Raw genomic sequence first — 22,037 nt, 5'->3', positions numbered from 1 at the left:
AGTGAAAAATTCTGAATCAGAAGAGAACTACGCTTAGATCAAGCGCTGTTTACAGTTCTAAACATGGGAAGGACTTTTTCACTGAAGGAAGTGTTATTATGGATTATGAACTGGTATTTTGGACAGAAATACCCATTCATTACAGAGGATGCATTGCTGAGCAAGTGATGTGATGCTAATTTGACCAAATATGTTCTGATGAAGAAACAAACTCGTCTACTGTACATCTTGGATGGACTGAGGGTGGGTATATTTTCATTTTTGAGTGAACTATTCCTTTATCTCATGTTAACAAATTGAACCTTATTGTAAAGTGTTACCACTAAACTGAAGACACAAGACCATCCTCTCTCAGTACAGCTGTGTCAGCAATGTCTGAAAGAATTTTGGACTTTTTCAACAGATACAGCTGCCACATTTCCAACTATGTTAGGTCCAACATGCTGCCCCCTCGCATAAACTCTTCTGCAATGTCTTTCTCCATGAGGTTTATTCTCTTCATCTGTATTCCACTTCCCAAAAAACAGCTATTCAAAGGACATGAGGTTTGCTGGTATCTGTGGAAAACAATGTGACATTCCTGCATATACCGGTTAATTACAAAATTATTTTACATGAGAAATTTTGTGTCACGAATCACGATACACTTACCTGTGGTCTTGTACTCCTGCACGCCTCGGCTAAATGTCTGTGCCAGATAATCGCAGAGAAACGTGATCCAGTCTGGAACTTGTAAACATTACCTGAACCACAGATTAAAACAATTGAACTTGTATGGGTCTTTTCAAATTAAGTTGCGTGACATTGCAAATCTGCCATTTATAAAGCCATAAAGTAATTTGCTGAATCAAATCTATGTAGCAATGACTCATTTTTTATGTCAAATATTTTCATGTTTATACAAATCTGGACTTGGGCATCTTTCAGTAGAAGATCATTTGTATACATATCAAGGTCTACATGAAGCCAGTGCTCACACATCAAGATAATGTTGTTTGATTCAAACTATTTCCTGGAACCTCATCAGGATACTACATAACTTTTTTCTCTACATATAAATGGCAAATATGTTCAACGACAAAACAGAAAACACAACAGCTGACAGACAAAAAAAAACACACACAAAAAAAACCAGAGCATCATGATCACTTTTAGATGATCTTTCACAATGTTCCAGTTTTCTTTCATTTCTGAAACCTACCAAACTGAAGAATTTAGCCATCACCTGCCTGCCGCTTACAATGCCATACTAAGTGAAAGTACTCCAAAAGTTTCTGATTCACACCTTCAATCTGGGAAGTGGCATGACATTTCAGTGACGGTTGGTGAGAGTTTTAAAATGCCACACAATTAAAGCAAGCTTTTCTGACTGCGAAACGAATGTTTGTTTTGAATCGAAATATAAAGTAGAAAGCACAAAAGCATTTTTATGTCAAACATTTGTATGTCGTATGCAAAAAATGAATGAAAAATAGCCATAAACATTGTTTTGTAGCTATTTTATCACAGTGTGAAACAGTTTATGTTTGTGAAGAATTATATTTTAAGTCACATACATTATATGTTCATGCATGAGTTGTAGATAGATGAAAAACAGTACCTCTTTCAGGATCAGTAAGCTGGAAAATATTTGGATGTTCAGGGTTTTCTGGCAGAACCACCATCCAACCTGTGAGTGTGATCTTTTTACATGGCCTGGATTTATACTTAAGACAAAAAGGCACAATTACAAGGAGGTTAAGCCAAGTAAACTTCATTTAAGCTTGAATTCAAAAGAGTACTGGAATTTCCCTTAGCATAAATAATCTAAACGATAAATTCTTAAAGCTGAACTGAATTAGATTGGTTGAAATAATTAAATAGTTTTAATTAGCATAAAAATAGGCAACACTTTTTATTTTTATTATTCGACCAGTTAAAGTCTGACTAATAGCTTAGATGGCACTTCATAAGTAAAAAAAAAATTGAATTGAATAGAGAGAATATTTAATCACTCACATGTCTTCGCTCATTTGCTCTTAGAGCTTTATAAAGCCATAAAGTAATTTGCTGAATCAAATCTATGTAGCAATGACTCATTTTTTATGTCAAATATTTTCATGTTTATACAAATCTGGACTTGGGCATCTTTCAGTAGAAGATCATTTGTATACATATCAAGGTCTACATGAAGCCAGTGCTCACACATCAAGATAATGTTGTTTGATTCAAACTATTTCCTGGAACCTCATCAGGATACTACATAACTTTTTTCTCTACATATAAATGGCAAATATGTTCAACGACAAAACAGAAAACACAACAGCTGACAGACAAAAAAAAACACACACAAAAAAAACCAGAGCATCATGATCACTTTTAGATGATCTTTCACAATGTTCCAGTTTTCTTTCATTTCTGAAACCTACCAAACTGAAGAATTTAGCCATCACCTGCCTGCCGCTTACAATGCCATACTAAGTGAAAGTACTCCAAAAGTTTCTGATTCACACCTTCAATCTGGGAAGTGGCATGACATTTCAGTGACGGTTGGTGAGAGTTTTAAAATGCCACACAATTAAAGCAAGCTTTTCTGACTGCGAAACGAATGTTTGTTTTGAATCGAAATATAAAGTAGAAAGCACAAAAGCATTTTTATGTCAAACATTTGTATGTCGTATGCAAAAAATGAATGAAAAATAGCCATAAACATTGTTTTGTAGCTATTTTATCACAGTGTGAAACAGTTTATGTTTGTGAAGAATTATATTTTAAGTCACATACATTATATGTTCATGCATGAGTTGTAGATAGATGAAAAACAGTACCTCTTTCAGGATCAGTAAGCTGGAAAATATTTGGATGTTCAGGGTTTTCTGGCAGAACCACCATCCAACCTGTGAGTGTGATCTTTTTACATGGCCTGGATTTATACTTAAGACAAAAAGGCACAATTACAAGGAGGTTAAGCCAAGTAAACTTCATTTAAGCTTGAATTCAAAAGAGTACTGGAATTTCCCTTAGCATAAATAATCTAAACGATAAGTTCTTAAAGCTGAACTGAATTAGATTGGTTGAAATAATTAAATAGTTTTAATTAGCATAAAAATAGGCAACACTTTTTATTTTTATTATTCGACCAGTTAAAGTCTGACTAATAGCTTAGATGGCACTTCATAAGTAAAAAAAAATTGAATTGAATTGAGAGAATATTTAATCACTCACATGTCTTCGCTCATTTGCTCTTAGAGCTTTAGAACCAAAATAGATGAGAATGGAGCCAGACAGGACAATCCAGTAGCGCTTCCAGGATGAGAGCTGACATGAAGAAAATAAAAGTGCAAATCAGCTTAAGAGACAGACTAAGTGCTCTCCTCTAAAAACTCAAACAGACATGATTATTTTATGTACTGTATATCCATCTTTATTTCTTTATTATTAACTATCAACTGGGGCAGTCAATACTTAAGACAAAAAGGCACAATTACAAGGAGGTTAAGCCAAGTAAACTTCATTTAAGCTTGAATTCAAAAGAGTACTGGAATTTCCCTTAGCATAAATAATCTAAACGATAAGTTCTTAAAGCTGAACTGAATTAGATTGGTTGAAATAATTAAATAGTTTTAATTAGCATAAAAATAGGCAACACTTTTTATTTTTATTATTCGACCAGTTAAAGTCTGACTAATAGCTTAGATGGCACTTCATAAGTAAAAAAAAATTGAATTGAATTGAGAGAATATTTAATCACTCACATGTCTTCGCTCATTTGCTCTTAGAGCTTTAGAACCAAAATAGATGAGAATGGAGCCAGATAGGACAATCCAGTAGCGCTTCCAGGATGAGAGCTGACATGAAGAAAATAAAAGTGCAAATCAGCTTAAGAGACAGACTAAGTGCTCTCCTCTAAAAACTCAAACAGACATGATTATTTCATGTACTGTATATCCATCTTTATTTCTTTATTATTAACTATCAACTGGGGCAGTCGCACTGACATTTAGACCTCCAACAATGAAGACCTGGCCAAGACAGACAGCACTACAAATGGTTTTGGACGTGCAAAATAAAATATGTCATGATTGATTACATATTTGGTTTACACATCTACACAGTAAAGACATGGATTCTGCCATTTATAATGGATTTAACAGCATGTAAGACACCTAACTGATGCACTGATAAGAAAAAAACAGAAGGTGATATTTTACTATTAAAATTAGTAATTTTTACAGTGTACCTAGGGCAAAAGTTTTTATTGTACTTGAAAGTCATTTGTAATATTTATAATAACAGTTATAATTGTAACTGTTGTTTTTGAATCTATTTTCAAATGTAATTATTCCTGTTATAGCAAGCTGAATTTTCAGCAGCCATTACTCCAGGCTTTAGTGTCTCATGATTCTTCAGAAACCATTCTAATATGATGATTTGCTGCTTAAGATTTAAGATTCATTATCAATGTTAAAGGGGACCTATTATGCAAAAATCACTTTTATAAGGTGATTGAACATGTTGTGTGGCTGCAGTGTGTGAAAACAACTAGCTTGTTATGGTAAAAATCCACCCACTAATTTTTTTTATAATTCTAATAACTGTCTCTCAGAACAAGCCATTCCAGATTTCTCCCTAGGTACACGTTACCATAGGGGAAAAAGCCCCGCCCATTTGTGACGCTCTCTTGACCTATTAGCATAGACACAGTCCTGAGTGAGAAGCAGCAGTTACTGGAGATACACAATCCCTGCGTTCCATTCGGAAGGGCTCATCCCTATGCCCTAATCCCTTCAAAGGGTTTACCCTCTGGAGTGAGAGCTTCGAAGGGTGTAGGGGACCAAACAACTGTTTCTTGAAGTGCCCTTCTGCGTCATCATCACATGCCCACACGGAGGCGCCGTCATCATGCAAAGAATCTGCGCAATGGATCATGGGAGCCCAAAGTGTCCATCAGTTGTACCCTTCGAAATCCTTCATTCCGAAGGGCCCTTTGAAGTGGCCAGTTTTGAGTTTTTGATGGGATATATCGCCCTACAAAGGGCACTTCGGTCGTTCCAAATTGAAGTGCCCTTCGGAGGGCGATATATCCCATTTGGAATGCACCACATGTCAGCGCCAAAGCGGCATTACCAGTGTTGTGTTTTTGCGATGCACCAATGAACATAGGAGTCCATCTGAGCCGCTAAGGACACTGTGGTTACGTTTCATTTTCGAAGGAAATGTACAGAAAAAAATCGATAAAGTCATGCCAATTTAAACAAGCTATAAAAATGATCTGTGGGGTATTTTGAGCTAAAACTTCATGTACACTCTAGGGACATCAGATACTTATTTTACATATTGTAAAAAAGGGGCATAACATAGGGCCCTTTCATGTCACACTTATATTCTGTTCTTTTTAGTTTTCATGAACTTTTGTTGTGTTTTCATTCCATGTGTTCCGTGACCCAGTTTTTCCCTGTGTTTGATTATGTTAGTCAGTTTACCTGTGTCCTCCTCATTAGTTGATTCTCCTCACCTGTCTGTCCCTCATTAGCACCCCTACTTTAGTTCTAGCCTGTTCAGTTGTGTTGCTTAATATTTTTGTGGAAACCGTGATACATCTTTTCAGCATTCTTTAAACAGAACTTTCAAAACAACAGCATTTATTTGAAATATAAATCTTTTCTTACAACGGAAAACTCTGTAGTGTCACTTTTGATCAGTTTATTGTAACCTTGCTGAATCAAAGTATTAAGTTGTGTACTTTGCAAGTACTCATGCCTTAGCTTGTCGACATAAAATACACCCTTTTTGTTTTTTCCTTATTCTATCAACATTTTTGAGATTTGGCATAGTCACCACATCTTTAATATTTAACTCATAAGTGTCCAGCATTGCCATTTATAATGGATTTAACAGCATGTAAGACACCTAACTGATGCACTGATAAGAAAAAAACAGAAGGTGATATTTTACTATTAAAATTAGTAATTTTTACAGTGTACCTAGGGCAAAAGTTTTTATTGTACTTGAAAGTCATTTGTAATATTTATAATAACAGTTATAATTGTAACTGTTGTTTTTGAATCTATTTTCAAATGTAATTATTCCTGTTATAGCAAGCTGAATTTTCAGCAGCCATTACTCCAGGCTTTAGTGTCTCATGATTCTTCAGAAACCATTCTAATATGATGATTTGCTGCTTAAGATTTAAGATTCATTATCAATGTTAAAGGGGACCTATTATGCAAAAATCACTTTTATAAGGTGATTGAACATGTTGTGTGGCTGCAGTGTGTGAAAACAACTAGCTTGTTATGGTAAAAATCCACCCACTAATTTTTTTTATAATTCTAATAACTGTCTCTCAGAACAAGCCATTCCAGATTTCTCCCTAGGTACACGTTACCATAGGGGAAAAAGCCCCGCCCATTTGTGACGCTCTCTTGACCTATTAGCATAGACACAGTCCTGAGTGAGAAGCAGCAGTTACTGGAGATACACAATCCCTGCGTTCCATTCGGAAGGGCTCATCCCTATGCCCTAATCCCTTCAAAGGGTTTTACCCTCTGGAGTGAGAGCTTCGAAGGGTGTAGGGGACCAAACAACTGTTTCTTGAAGTGCCCTTCTGCGTCATCATCACATGCCCACACGGAGGCGCCGTCATCATGCAAAGAATCTGCGCAATGGATCATGGGAGCCCAAAGTGTCCATCAGTTGTACCCTTCGAAATCCTTCATTCCGAAGGGCCCTTTGAAGTGGCCAGTTTTGAGTTTTTGATGGGATATATCGCCCTACAAAGGGCACTTCGGTCGTTCCAAATTGAAGTGCCCTTCGGAGGGCGATATATCCCATTTGGAATGCACCACATGTCAGCGCCAAAGCGGCATTACCAGTGTTGTGTTTTTGCGATGCACCAATGAACATAGGAGTCCATCTGAGCCGCTAAGGACACTGTGGTTACGTTTCATTTTCGAAGGAAATGTACAGAAAAAAATCGATAAAGTCATGCCAATTTAAACAAGCTATAAAAATGATCTGTGGGGTATTTTGAGCTAAAACTTCATGTACACTCTAGGGACATCAGATACTTATTTTACATATTGTAAAAAAGGGGCATAACATAGGGCCCTTTCATGTCACACTTATATTCTGTTCTTTTTAGTTTTCATGAACTTTTGTTGTGTTTTCATTCCATGTGTTCCGTGACCCAGTTTTTCCCTGTGTTTGATTATGTTAGTCAGTTTACCTGTGTCCTCCTCATTAGTTGATTCTCCTCACCTGTCTGTCCCTCATTAGCACCCCTACTTTAGTTCTAGCCTGTTCAGTTGTGTTGCTTAATATTTTTGTGGAAACCGTGATACATCTTTTCAGCATTCTTTAAACAGAACTTTCAAAACAACAGCATTTATTTGAAATATAAATCTTTTCTTACAACGGAAAACTCTGTAGTGTCACTTTTGATCAGTTTATTGTAACCTTGCTGAATCAAAGTATTAAGTTGTGTACTTTGCAAGTACTCATGCCTTAGCTTGTCGACATAAAATACACCCTTTTTGTTTTTTCCTTATTCTATCAACATTTTTGAGATTTGGCATAGTCACCACATCTTTAATATTTAACTCATAAGTGTCCAGCATTCTGGCACATAGAAAAACCAGACAAATGGCAGGACATACTATCCTAAGGATATTCTGTAACTGAAGATGTACCAGTGTGCAACACTGCATTGTGTAGGATGGTATTCTGTGAGATTCTTGGAACTTGCAAGGCAGAGTGAGTCAGAGATGTTACCAAACACTTAAATTATACTTGATTGCTTGTATATGATACCATGCCAAGATTTTAAAATATTTCTTCATATGTTTAGTAAGGTCAATCATGGTTGGAAAACATTTCATGTAATTATAAAAGTCATTTGAGCAAGGCCTTTCACTTCTGCACACGAGAGGCAAGTAATAATTAAGTAACTATGCAAAGTTAATAAACTTAAAAAAGTTACTTATCAAACCTGCATGTTTGATAATGTCAAAGAGTAGTAGGTAAAATCCTCAAACCACAAACATATCTAGATAAAGTCTACAATACATTTTATGTTTATACTGACAATAATCTTAACTTTATATAAATGAGTGATGAACAAACGCATCAAAGCCATATCTAATCTAATAAATTCATCCAAGTTAACCTATTTATCATAAGTGGGCTACAGGGTAAAAATACTGGCTCATGTTTAACATTTAAAATTTTACAGGTAAATTTGACTGCACACTTACAGTGGGTTTTTTACCCTCCTTCATCAGTGTCTTTCTTCGCAGGGGCCCTTCAATGGTTATACTGCTCAGAGAACTGCATTCATAGCTGGAAACTGCCCCTGGGGTACTGGGGAAGCAAGAAAATAATTTTTTCATCAGGTCATATAAAACACTGAGATCAATATGTCCTGCAGCAGAACAACTCAAGTATGTGATGAGGATATGTACAGTAAATCAAGAAGGAAACAAAGATAAGAAGATTAAAATAATTGTTTAAGAAAGACAACAGCATTAACAGTTTTTAGGGACATAGATAACAGCTATATTCCTACCTATAAATATAACTTCTACTTCTGGGAGAGTTACAGATTGGCACTCGCCAATTTGGACCAAGTGTCGCGTACATACGTCCTCTGAAAGTGGTCAGGAAGAGGAATGTGTTTTTCATTTGTTTTAAGAAAACGAAAGCGTCACAAATAAATAAGAAACATGTTCACAGCTGAGATTCTGAACAGAGTTAGAACTGCAAATGTTATTAATGTGTTGTGATTTAAGAATGTGTATCTATAAATATAGACCTGACTTCAGAAAAAAACTAAACAGAAATATAATAAATGCAATTAATTTTCTATTCTAATTTATAATCATGATGTATAATTTGCCTTACCTCTCAACTGTACTTGATAATTCATCACTAAAAGAGCTCTCTCTACTGCCTGCAGACAGACCAAAAACATATGAAGGCCAGGACAAAACAAAATCATTTTCTTTCTCTTAGAATAAATGAATGAAAGGTGGTGGCAGAAATATTCCATGGTGAAGATGTCAAGTCTATTTAGAAAAAAATCAATGTGGTGTTTGTGAAAGACCAATAACCCACTCTAATAACAAAAGCTTGAACACTACTGTCATCTAGTGGTTAAAAATAATAAATGCAAACACAGTTTCAACACAGCAGTCATATTTTATGGTGGTAAAAGAGAACACCTTTAAAATAGGATGCAGATATCCTAACACATTAATCTTGTGTTAGTGGGACAAAGACTGAGATATGAGGGTGTGTACAAGAGGAATAAACTGTAGTACCAAGTGAGATGCCGTTGGTAAATACTGAATCGTGTGTGTGGTTTCTGACAGGACTGTGAGACTCTAAGAAGCTGTCGTCCAGTAGGTGTCGAGCCTTTTCTTTTGCAGGGAATGTCGCACTTTTACTCTCCACTACACCAAACTGGCACATCATACTGAGAAGAGATGACAGAATTGAAACACAAAGACAATCAGTCAGATTAGGCACCGTGTTCCCTTGTAAAAAAGAAGTGCACTTAGTTGTATTGAATATGTACTTGTAGTGTACTTCAGATGTTGAAAGTATATTTCTACTTGCAGATAATATAATATTAATGAAATAAAAGACCTCTTAAGAGTACCTAAAGACTAAATGTGTTGACTAGCATACTAAAGCACATGTTTGATATTACATTTGAAGTTAATATATTTTAAAAGCACTAAATTGCAACATCATTATTACAAATATGTACACAAATATATTTAAAATGGCTTATAAGTCATTTATTCACCCTCAAGTTGTTCCAAACCTGTATGAGTTTGTTTCTTCTGTAGATCATAAAAAAAAAAGATATTTTGAAGAATGTTGGTCTCCAAACAGTTGCTGGTTTCCATTGACTTCCAGAGTATGGACAAAAATACTATAGAAGTCAATGGGGACCAGCAACTGTTTGGTTACATTCTTCAAAATATTTTCTTTTGTGCTCAGCAGAAGAAAGATATTCATACAGGTTTGAAATAGCCTGAGGATGAGTAAGTGATGACAGAATTTTCATTCTTGGGTGAACTATCCCTTTAACCATGTTTCAAAAGATAAGTGAAATAATTATGAAAATATAAAAAAAGTACTTACTGTAGGCCCTACTTAAGTGGGTCAATAAAGCACACTACAGTTCAGCTAATTGCATTTAACATAAATTTAAACTATAATACATACATTTTCACTTCATTGCTATTAATATACAATTCAGTGTCTGTTCAGTTCACACTTATGTATATTACATGTATACTATTTTTTAAATAAACAGTCTTTTTAAACATATGCTAAAGTGTACTTTTTCCCACTTGTCATATGTGTTGTGAGGGGTGAACTTTTCTCATAATGTAGTGCGATACCTACTTGTTCCCCAGACTGTGGCTCTTCCTGTGTCGGGCAGGAGGTGGTGTTGGAAGGTGGGCAACCACTGATGTATCAGGACAGGTTGGTCGTCGGTTATACCGCACTGAGACAGACTCTTCTGAGGGTCCTGTACACACACACACACACACACACACACACACACACACATTTATACTTATGACAACACTTACACCTCCAAGTAAATGCGGTACACAAACTCACATAATAATTGTCATAGATCTCCTTGCTTATTGAAAACGTTATATGTAGACCGAAGCTGCATTCATAAAGCCCATTCCTGTGCTATTCAAAACTAACAACCATAAAATGCTTACTAGTACCTATTAAAGCTGCATGTGGATAATTATGGCTCTCAGAAGGCTAACATTTGAAAACAGTCCCATAGTTCCACAGCAGAAAGTTAGGCTTTGTGTCAAAGAGGATGGCTCAGTTTCTCAACCCAGCCACAGTATTACCGGCCTGGTAAACAAGAATACCACTCCAAAGTAGCAAAAAATAAGTGGACAGCCAGTGAAAATGTTCCCTGCAGTCATGTTTATAGGCCTTTTCCACTGTAAAGTCAAACCAGAGGGGGATGTGTGGCAATGCTGGAAATGGCTTTGGATTATTATTAGGAGTATGTTAATTATGACATTCCCCACTGTCTTTTATAGTAGGCTAATAAGTCTCATAATGGATAAGAAGAGCCCTTACCTAAATGAAACCAGACTTTGTTCCCAACCAGGGGCGGATCTAGAAAATAATTTTTAGGGTGGCAATGGGGTAGCATGGGGTCTATGAGGGGTGGCAACACCAAAGCAAGCCCCCATACATAGTTTTTGGGGATTTATGGTCTGACATACAGTTGTGTTCACGAATATTGTATTACCATTAAGTAATCATCTATAGGCTACTGTTTAAAATGAAAAATAAATAACAACATTTCAATATCCATCATGGCACCAAGTCAATACACAATAAAAAAACTTCCAAAAGGTTATAAATGTTTCTGAGCTTGTATCACCAAAGAAGACATGCGGTTCTATTAAAATTACATAGGCTACTTAGATGGTATAAATCACGTTTTAGTCCAAGTTTAAGAACAACAAAAACTTTTGAATTTCCTAGCATTAGAAATAAATACAATAATATCAAAGCACTGAAACGGGATCAGTTTTGAAAACAATGTTTGATTTTCTGTTATTAACAGAGGTGGGAATGTCTGTAATCACCCAGAACAAACTCTAGCAACCATATACTCTAGCAACACCCCAGCAACTGCATAGCAAGAGCCTAGCAACCACCCAGAATATCCTAGCAACCAACTAGCAACACTTTAGCAAACATCTAGAATATCTAACTGACCAAACCATTTACGTTTTTAAACAAAACTTTAAGACAAGCCAGCATAAATTTGTCTTTCAAACTTTTCAATCTAGTTATTACAGTTTTTCTACCAGATTTTTTTCAACTGCTTACACACATTTTCAAAACTTTGCCTCCTTTTTCAAAACTTTACACACAAATCCAAGAATTGCACACACAAAATGCAAAATGCCTCACATCTCTTGCAAAATGAAGCACTGCATTCAAAATATCACAAACACATCTCAAAAGCAAACATTTGCAAACACATTTTCCATAATATTAAAGGGGTCATATGACGTTGCTAAAAATAACATTATGTTGTGTATTTGGTGTAGTGAAATGTGTTTATGCGGTTTAAGGTTAAAAAAACACATTATTTTCTACATACTGTACATTATTGTTTCTCCTCTATGCCCCGCCTTTCTGAAACGCGTCGATTTTTACAAAGCTCATCGGTCTGAAAAGCGAGGTGTGCTCTGATTGGCCAGCTATCCAGTGCGTTGTGATTGGCTGAATACCTCAAGCGTGTGACGGAAATGTTACACCCCTTACCATATTGTGATGCCCTGTCCGGCCGGAGCGACAAGACAAAAACATTAAAACCTATTACAAACGAGGCATTTGTTGCATCCAATGGGGACATAATTACTGATTATAATGACTTGTCTTTTTACTCATTGCATTGCGTATTGAGCCGCGGAAACATAAAACCATGTCTGCATTTGTGATCTGAGAAATGACAAACAACAAGTGCTACTCTACACTGCTCAAACCTCGCGTTTTAATCGTCAGTGGCAAATTCTTTAAATATAAAAACGTACTTACAGTCTGTGAGTCAGAAGGGCCAGACTGTCCTTGCAAAGTTGGAACTGCCCCACTTTATAGAAACAGCCTTTGTGCACAGACGCATTGTTGTAGGCTACTCTGCAGGTTCAGGAAACAGTCCTCCATAAAATGTGCTGCACACATCTGAATATTTGGGTTGAAGTGTTCTGGAACAGTGTTGTAAATACAACTTAACCACTGATTTCTAGTTGTGTCCTCTTTTGGAAGGCCAAACAAAGTAGTTTCGCTTTCACAACGAAACACAGCGTCATACACGGTGGGCTAGAGTGAGGGGCGGCTGGCGGGCTTGCGGCAACCACACGACCCCGGGCTGGACTCCGCTTCGTCCACTGTGAAAGCCGATTTGGCGAGCCACAGCGCGAAGTTGATGTATTTCCTCAGCGACCAGCACGGATCAGCTCTAGGCATGATGAAACGATATCGTCCTCTTTTGGAAGACCAAACAAAAGCTGCGTCCCAAATGACGCACTATACACAGTGCATAAGTACATAGTGTAAGAGTGCATAATGTACTCAACCATATATAGTATGAATTATATAAGGTTATTTTGTCATTCTTAATCGGAGTCTCATAGCCCTTCCCCCTTCGGTATGTAATCAAAGCTGCGACAATTGAGTGCATGAAGTGTCCAACATTCCACACTTAATTTTTTCGGTTATTTAAGTGCATCATCTGGGTATTTAAAGTGCACTTTTTCTTTTTGGAATTTTCAGTGTGAACGCACTGCTCACACACCATTTATACTACAAAACGTCATAGAATAGTGCATAAGTACGCGATTTGGGATGCACCTAAAGTAGTTTGGCTTTCACAACGAAACACACAGTGTCTCCACGACATGGTGGCAGCGGCAACAACAATACTACAGCGAGAATAAAAGTTACGCCTTCTTTCTTCGCGTGAACATTTGGGCGGTGTTATGCAAATCTTCCCACACAGTGACGTAGGCATGTGGGGGCGTTTAAACGAGGCGTTTTAGGAGGGCGTGGACGAGTCTTAACTTTTATAAAGAATACCTCTTTGGGTTTGAGACATTAGTCTTTGCAACTTTAGGGATCTTATCTATGCATGGACAGCTTGTAACACTCCAAAGAGAAAGGAAAAATTGAAATTGCATCATATGACCCCTTTAATTCCTGTTAGATGTTTGTGCGTTTCATAGAGAATTGTGTGTTGTGTTTTGCAAAAAGTGTTTTATGAAATTGAAAACGGAGTCAAAGGCCAAAAATTTGTATATGGTTTTGCAGATTTGGTGTGTGGTTCTGGTGTCAGGTTTCAGAAATTGTGTTGAAAAAAAACTGTAAATGCTTACACACAATTCAAATACACAGATGACTTTCCTGCCCAGTGCACACTAAGATCAATAACACTCTAACAAAAAAAAAACTCAGGAATTATTTTTGCAGCTCAATGTCTATTACAGTATACATAAATTAAATTACAGATACAGAGGTATAGTTCAGCAATGAACTTTTGGGAATTTATTTTTCATTTTTACTATACTGTAAAGTAATCTTGCAGTAAATGAAAAGCACTAGAAAAGTTCAAATACCAAATAATTGTATGAACTTGGTATACACCACAATACAGTACAGTAAAAAATAAAATAAATAAGTAAATTTAGCATCCTCTGCACATTCTGCCAAATTTCATTACAGTATACAGTACTATAGCAGTTTCTTGGTCTCCTGACACAAGACTAGCTATATAGGCAGTCATTTCTCAGTTCTGCAAAAATGCAGTACACATAAAAAACGGTTACAAACAAAATTTGACAGTCACATTACCAAATAATTGTATGAACTTGGTATACACCACAATACAGTACAGTAAAAAATAAAATAAATAAGTAAATTTAGCATCCTCTGCACATTCTGCCAAATTTCATTACAGTATACAGTACTATAGCAGTTTCTTGGTCTCCTGACACAAGACTAGCTATATAGGCAGTAATTTCTCAGTTCTGCAAAAATGCAGTACACATAAAAAACGGTTACAAACAAAATTTGACAGTCACACGTTTGAAGGTGTACAACGTGCTACAGTTTACTGTATAGAATAGTTAAATTTCCATTATCTAATGTACTGGTACTGAACTGTAATTATACTGTATGTGTAAGTATAAAAACCCTTGTAGATCATGATTGACTCAGCCAGTGCCGATCCTATACTTCTGGGGGCCCTACGCAAAACTGGGCGGTGGAGTGGGGAAACGCATTTGTCCGTGTTTCACTCCGTCTCAAGTCGCGCTCTCTGAAAGCGCTTGAGAAACAGTGTCTTCCGCAGCTCGGTACACTTTCAACTCGTTTTTTAGTCTCGAGCAAGACTGTACAACATTCACATTACATGATTTGTTAGGATGCAGAGATTCTGATTGATGTGTCATCAGTTTTGCTACCTAATGTTTAACTTACTCATTGTAAAACTTTTTGAGAAATGTGTCTTTGTTTTGAAAACTGAATTAATGGTTTGGAAAAAAAGTGCCAAGTAAAATCAGTTATATTAAGAATCGAGAAAACTGCAATACGACTAGATACTTTCCTAATTCTGCTATTAGTTTCCATGATTGGCATCTTCTTATTGATTTCACGTTATTGTTACAGCTTATATCCATGATGAAAGTGGAGCGAGCGGTCGGAGAATCGGATCACCAAATAATTACGCGATGCATCTCAGACATATCAGGATGGGATTAGATTTCTCAAAGGACTTCTGAGTTAGCTGAGAAGCAGTAATTATCTGATTCACGAACAAATGTATAAACAATTCGTTAGTAGTGAACTGGGCCGCACTTTGTGGTTTTGACTCCGGTTCATAAGTGTCAATTGTTAATGAAGCCGACTACACTGGCATGCTGCGTGCATGTGCAACCATCGTGTACAGTTTATTGAAAGACGTGTTTTTTTGCAATTATTTTGCGTACTCTGTCATCGCCACAGCTGAAAAGTAGCACATGAAATACTGCTTAAATTTTTATTTTATTCTGTGATCATTTTGGGGTGGCACAGCTTTTTCTTAGGGGGGCAGTTGCCACCCCGGTAGATCCGCCCCTGTTCCCAACGAACAATTGGAAGTGACTAGCTCTAATGCCTGTAAATATCGCAACATTAGAGGCCTTTAAAACACTAGATATCTGGGCCAAGAAAACATCTAGTTTAGTGCCCAACAGAGTAGTATTTACAAGAGTGTCAATAGAAATTAATACCAACATGAATATCTTATGAAATATACAGTACCAAAGGATGTTTACACATTCAACAGCAAAGTGCAATGTTTATTAACAGAAAATCATAATTAAATTTATATGATGGATATGATTACACTGGCAAAATCAAAATATTCTATTTGAATCCAATTTTTTATATTTTATCAATTTGTCATTAGTAATTAGAAATTAAGTGATCTGCATAATCAGAACAAAATGTAATCTAAGTGGGTGATATCTCAAATAAATTTTTCAAGTATTAGCAATTATAGTATGTGATTAATTGATTTTACTGGGATGGGGTCCTGATTACCCTGTTATGGGCTATTTTATGATCAGCTGACTCTACATTTCGCCTTATTAAATTTAGCTAAGATAATATGATCAAAAATGCATAAATATAATGCACAAATTAATAAATAATCATCTGATGATCTGTTTCACATGGTTTTAGTACACACAATATATAATGTTGGAATTATGAAATAAAATGTGACCCTGGACCACAAAACCAGTCATAAGTAGTATGGGTATATTTGTAGCAATAGCCAACAATTACTTTAATTAGTAATATGCATTGCTAAGGACTTCATTTGGACAGCTTTAAAGGTGATTTTCTCAATATTTAGATTTTTTGGCACCCTCAGATTGCAGATTTTCAAATAGTTGTATCTCGGCCAAATATTGTCCCATCCTAACAAACCATACATCAATGGAAAGCTTATTTCAGCTTTCAGATGATGTATAAATATCAGTTTAAAAAAATGGTCCCTTATGACTGGTTTTGTGGTCCAGGATCACAAATAGTAAAATAAAGTAAAATATAATATTGTCAATATTAGAATAAAAATGTCTCCCAAAGAGTATCTTAAATTACATGCTTAGTTTTAGAGACACTGTCACATCATATACTGTAACAAAAAAATGAAGTGAAGGAGGATTTTATGTAAAGTAAATTACAATGAATTAAACTTGACATCCCAGATTTTTTTTTGATTTTTTAATTTTTTAAATGGTCACTTTATTTTAAGATTCAATTCTCACTTAACAAACCATTAATTATGAATTTTGCCTCAATAAACTCATAATTTGCTTCTTATTAAAAGTTAGTAAGGTAGCTGTTAGGTTTAGGTATTGGGTAAGATTAATAATGTGCTTTATAAGTACTAATAAACAGGCAATATGTTAATAATAGGCATGCTAATAAGAAACTAGTAAATAGTGAGAATCGGTCCCTATACTAAAATGTTACCAAAAATAAAAATAAAAACATAATATACATTCATTTTCACAATGCTTTCTGAGTCTATGAGAAAGACCAATGATCTCATCGTACAACTTTTTACAACACATAAAAACGGCAGTAGTACAAAAAAATCAGATTCTTTCCATAACCAATTTCCACCTAGATGTCTCCATGTGTTTGTCCAGTTCTGCCACAGCTGTTACAACCATAAAATGCACAGTGCAGTTCAATTTCCCACTCCACCATCTGATAGTCAGAAATAGGAAACATCCTAATTGCTCTGCCTCTTATGAGAGGAACTGACATACACCATGATCTCATTCAAACTCTCCATTAACCTCAGATTCTTGTCTTGAGGTACAAGGACTAAACACGCTTTTAAAACCTATTTCTACTCTATACAGCTCTGGCGTTCACCCATAAGCCACATTTCTGTCATTAGTGCATAAAACTGAAAACTACTCTTGCACAATGGATGTTAAAATGTGCCATTCTTGTTAATGTTAGCTAGGACATTTATTATTTATTTTAAATTTACTGCACAAATAAACCAAGTTACAGTAATAAAATAATAACTTGTTTTTAAAGTAGTAAAAATGTGTATTTTCCAGGCACAGATATATTTTACTCACTCCACAATGCATTTTTACACACAATTTGTGTTTTGTATATTTTGGATGTTTATGTAAACTTTGAAAGAACCACGGCCACAAACTTCAATGTTTTTGAGAAGACGACTTAAGCTTATGCATTTTAAGTCAACAGTTAACTTTAACCTTCAAAGGTCTTTCTGAAAGTTACCAAAGACCACAATGATCAAGACAGACGGCTCCTCCAGAGCCACTCTACTGACAGCAGGTGGTTTTTATCTGCCAGACTGAGAAGAATAAGCTCATGGAATAATTGAAGAAAAGTCACTCTGTTTAAACAAGCGTCTGAGGGACTGATCTACATCACCCTGAAAATGCTAGTTTACATGGGTCTCACTCTTTCATTGCCCCTCCAACTCTCAAATCTGCAGAATCTCTCTAACTATCAACGACTTCCAGACAAAATGCAGTCCATGCAGCACCTCCTCAGTCAGGTATAGCTGAGGTACTTTAGCTGAATTACTGATGATCCTCCATTTTTCCACTGGTAATCAAAACTCAGAAAAAAACGAGCAGAGTTAACCACTTCCAGGAGGAGTTTTTGAGAAAAGTAAACTGAGAGGATGAAGGGATAAAGACTTTACCTCCAAGGTCTTCTTTGGAGTATACCAGACGAGGTGAGCTGTTCCCAGGCTCAATCTTCAATGATAATCTGTACAAAAGAGTTGTGACTGGGTTAAAGTCAATAAAATAATATCATATTTTTTGACAACATGGTTTAAACCTTGAGTTTCTCTCACAGTCACAGTATTCATCTGTATCATTATTCATCATTATGCTTATACATAGAGTTGAATAATTGTGTTTGAAAAGGACACTATCATGGGAAAAGATAATACAGATTTTTTATTTTGGAACAAAGCACAAAAACAATAACTGTAAAATGACGTAGGGTCGTGAAAGTTGGCTAAGCTAGTTAAGGTTAGCATTTGCTAGTTAGGCTGTGATTTTCCATTTTGCACTGAGCTTCGCCTATGGGGGTAGAATTGTTGCTTAATTCCAAATAAATAGATTATGATCCACAAATAAATAGAATGAGATCCACAAATAAATCTTAAAGTTTCACAAACATGAATTAAATTAACAAATAAATAAAATGAGATTTGCAAATAAAAAACATATTCACAAATATATATTTATGTCACAACCACAACTTTGCCTGGCATTTATTTGTGAATCGCGTCCTGTGCATTTGTAGATAGCTGCACGTATTTGTGAAAATCAACCTCATAATAAACATTTGTTTGTGTAATAGGTTAAATTGCCGTCACACAACAGCCAACAGCATTTCCCACGCTTTCATATTGCATATGTTTGTGAAACTTTAAGATTTATTTGTGGATCTCATTCTATTTATTTGTGGATCATAATCTATTTATTTGGAATTAAGCAACAATTCTACCCCCATATTCGCCCCTTAATATTCCCCAAAACATTTTAAAACTGGGTAATGTGTGTGTGTGTGCACAAATATTAGGGTGCGTAGTCCATATAGCCGCGAATGCTTTGCATACCCAAGTGATTTTAGAGAATGAGTTCACCAGCTGGCTAATATTAACGTTACTTTAAATGTACTATGAATCAAATGAAACTTTTCAAGTTTTCTCAAGCAAAGCAAATTTCAATTGCAACATATTTCAGTTTGACATTTTACACTTTTTGTCATAGACAAAGACAAAGTAACACATACTTGAGCAAATTCATCAAGGCAAAAATGAATTCAGGTATTTAATTGTTCTATTTGTTTTCCCCATGTTTGACAAATCTTGCATGTATGATGAGAGTGTGTGTATCAGAAATACAGGAAAACTACAATATTGTGAAATAATATTACAATATAAAATACCTGTTTTCTATTGTAATACATTTTAAAATGTAATTTATCCCTGTGATGGCAAAGCTGAATTTTCAACATTTCCAGAAATTATTCTAAACTACTGATTGAAATATTTCTCATAATAATCAATGTTGAAAACAGTTGTGCTTCTTAATATTTTTTTGATACATTTTTAGGATTCTTTGACTAATAGAAAATAAATGAATACATATAAACATTTAGTCATAACATGTCACACAAGTATTTGCTGGTGGATAAGGCCCTGGTACGCATCATATTTTTACCTCTCAGACCCACCGTTCAGAAGTGTTTTTGAAAGAAATGATTAAAAAAAAAGAAGGGCTGTCAGTTGATTCTAATATTTTTAATCTAATTAATTACATGATGTGTCAATTAATTAATCTAATGAATCACAAATTAAATTTGGCTGTGAAATTACCCACAAAAGATCATTTAAAGCCATTATTGTGTTAAATGAGAAAGTATCAAGTAGATATTACAAATTTGTGTTTAAAATGTAACTTATTTACTGAACTGTTGTATAAAATCACATTTGCACTCATGTGATATTGCTCTCGCTGCTCATGGGATATTGCTTATCATATGATATAAATGAGACAAAAACTAATGGGGATTTTTTGCCACAATATCTTGAATTTTAGGCCATAACTGCATTTATGGAGATTTTGCCCTGCATCATATTTGTCAACAGTCATCTGTATGAAATGTAAGATGACGTACAGGTCTGTGGGTGGGGTCAGTGCATTAACTGCATTAAAATATTTTAATCGTGTTACTTTTCATAACTAATTAATTAACGCGTTAAACTGGCAGCCCTAAAAAAAAAAAGCAACAAAATATTAGGCACAACTGGCCCTGTTTTCTGAAAACGACCTCTCTATTCTAGCCCAGCTCCACAGAGCTCTCTGTAACAGCGGTGCCAGATGGCAGGACATGCTGTAAGCATGGGCTAAGGATTTTAAGACTGTGACCCAGGATCGCTGAGGTTTTCCAACCCCACAGACTGCCAGACAATGATGTCATTCCCCCAAACACAACCATTATACTGCAGTCCCAGCCATTCCACCAAACCCATCCTCCTCTGGCGGCCATGTATCCTTTGGTGTCGTCAATTCACATGGACAATTTCACATGGAGCTCAGTCACTGTCTGAATGTCTAAATATGAGCACTTAATAATATGGTACAATAAATACACTTTCATAAATAGCAATTTTGTTACTTTTGTACAATACTTTATTTTAGTGATCTTTTAACTAGACACACTATATTAAAACAACTGAAGTTCAAGAACCAGATAAAGATTTGAGAAAAATAATTACAAACATCTTTATTTACACCATGACCGAATAGCTTCCCCTTGATACGCACTACATCTTCGTGACATGTTTTTCATTATGGTACAGACTCCATGTAAACGTTTATCTCTGCATGGTCTAGTTTCACTTGAGAAGTTTCACATGATACTGAAGTAAGTCAGGCGAGTCATTTTTTAACGAAGCATGGAAAAGATGTGTGAATTATGTCACTTTGCCAAAAAGGTGCCTTTCTTTATTTTCTCATATGGAGACGTGTTTGAAAGCTTTACCAGAGCAACAGCTTTAACTCATTACCGTCGCCAGTCAGAAACGATTCAGTGAGGAAAATTACACCAAGGCAAAATAATCCGGCTTTTCTAAAATGAAACAACTCAAGATCTTGATATATATCACAGTCTCTAATGAGTTCCAGTCTTTTATCTGTCTGCATAAATTAGATTAGAATAAAAATATCGCACTTGTCACAAAAGTTTTTTTTTCTTTCACGTGACATTGAAAAAATAAGATAAGATATCTGCATTGACCCTTAAAATGGTGATTTTGGCCCGTTACATTTAAGAGGTCATGACCTTCTTGAATGTATCCAACTATTCAAATAATACTTTGATAATTTGATATAAAAGCATAAAAGCTTGTGACACATGGGAAGCTTAACCATTCGATATGTATATTGTACAATATGCATATATAAACCTAATTTAGGGAAAACATACATTTGTCAGTAATTACAAACCAACACTTGGTGCCAAAACAGCAGTTTAAATTACTGTAGGTTCAATAATTTTTTTAATGCATTTTTATAAAATTATAATTAGTAAACAATTATAAATAAAAAAAGATTATAAAATATCGTATGAATGTCTTCAACACTTCAACACACCACTTGAAAGAGCCACCTAACTGAAAATGAACGTTGACATTTCCACATGGAAACAGTGGAAATATGGGGATCCAGAGTTTTGCAATTCCTGATGTTGCGTTCATAAGTGTCTAGACGGCAAGAAATTGGACCGCAATAAAACCACCTGCCCTTTCTGTGAGACAGACAGACAGGACCACACAGTAGGATTGGGAAGCTTAACCATTCGATATGTATATTGTACAATATGCATATATAAACCTAATTTAGGGAAAACATACATTTGTC

At 35.5% G+C, this 22,037-nt stretch overlaps 1 protein-coding gene across 1 annotated transcript in view; it reads right to left on the bottom strand.

Moving 5' to 3' along the window:
* Window positions 1-263: 263 nt before the first annotated feature.
* Window positions 264-22,037, bottom strand: part of ralgps1 (Ral GEF with PH domain and SH3 binding motif 1) — a 100,191-nt gene continuing 78,417 nt past the window's right edge. Inside the window, exons 9-18 of the mRNA XM_016231866.1 lie at window positions 18,299-18,366; window positions 10,399-10,525; window positions 9,300-9,454; window positions 8,881-8,929; window positions 8,546-8,626; window positions 8,235-8,340; window positions 3,205-3,297; window positions 2,808-2,913; window positions 652-743; window positions 264-557 (exon numbers count right to left, since the gene is read on the bottom strand). Coding sequence (XP_016087352.1) covers window positions 528-557; window positions 652-743; window positions 2,808-2,913; window positions 3,205-3,297; window positions 8,235-8,340; window positions 8,546-8,626; window positions 8,881-8,929; window positions 9,300-9,454; window positions 10,399-10,525; window positions 18,299-18,366 — 907 coding nt within the window. The 3' untranslated portion in view covers window positions 264-527. The remainder of the gene's footprint in view (window positions 558-651; window positions 744-2,807; window positions 2,914-3,204; window positions 3,298-8,234; window positions 8,341-8,545; window positions 8,627-8,880; window positions 8,930-9,299; window positions 9,455-10,398; window positions 10,526-18,298; window positions 18,367-22,037) is intronic.

The sequence above is a fragment of the Sinocyclocheilus grahami genome, unplaced genomic scaffold (assembly GCF_001515645.1).
Source record: "Sinocyclocheilus grahami isolate Dianchi unplaced genomic scaffold, SAMN03320097.WGS_v1.1 scaffold401.1, whole genome shotgun sequence".
Taxonomy (NCBI): domain Eukaryota; kingdom Metazoa; phylum Chordata; class Actinopteri; order Cypriniformes; family Cyprinidae; genus Sinocyclocheilus; species Sinocyclocheilus grahami.
The sequence above is the reverse complement of the archived record's forward strand: the minus strand, read 5'-3'. Positions and strand labels throughout refer to the sequence as shown.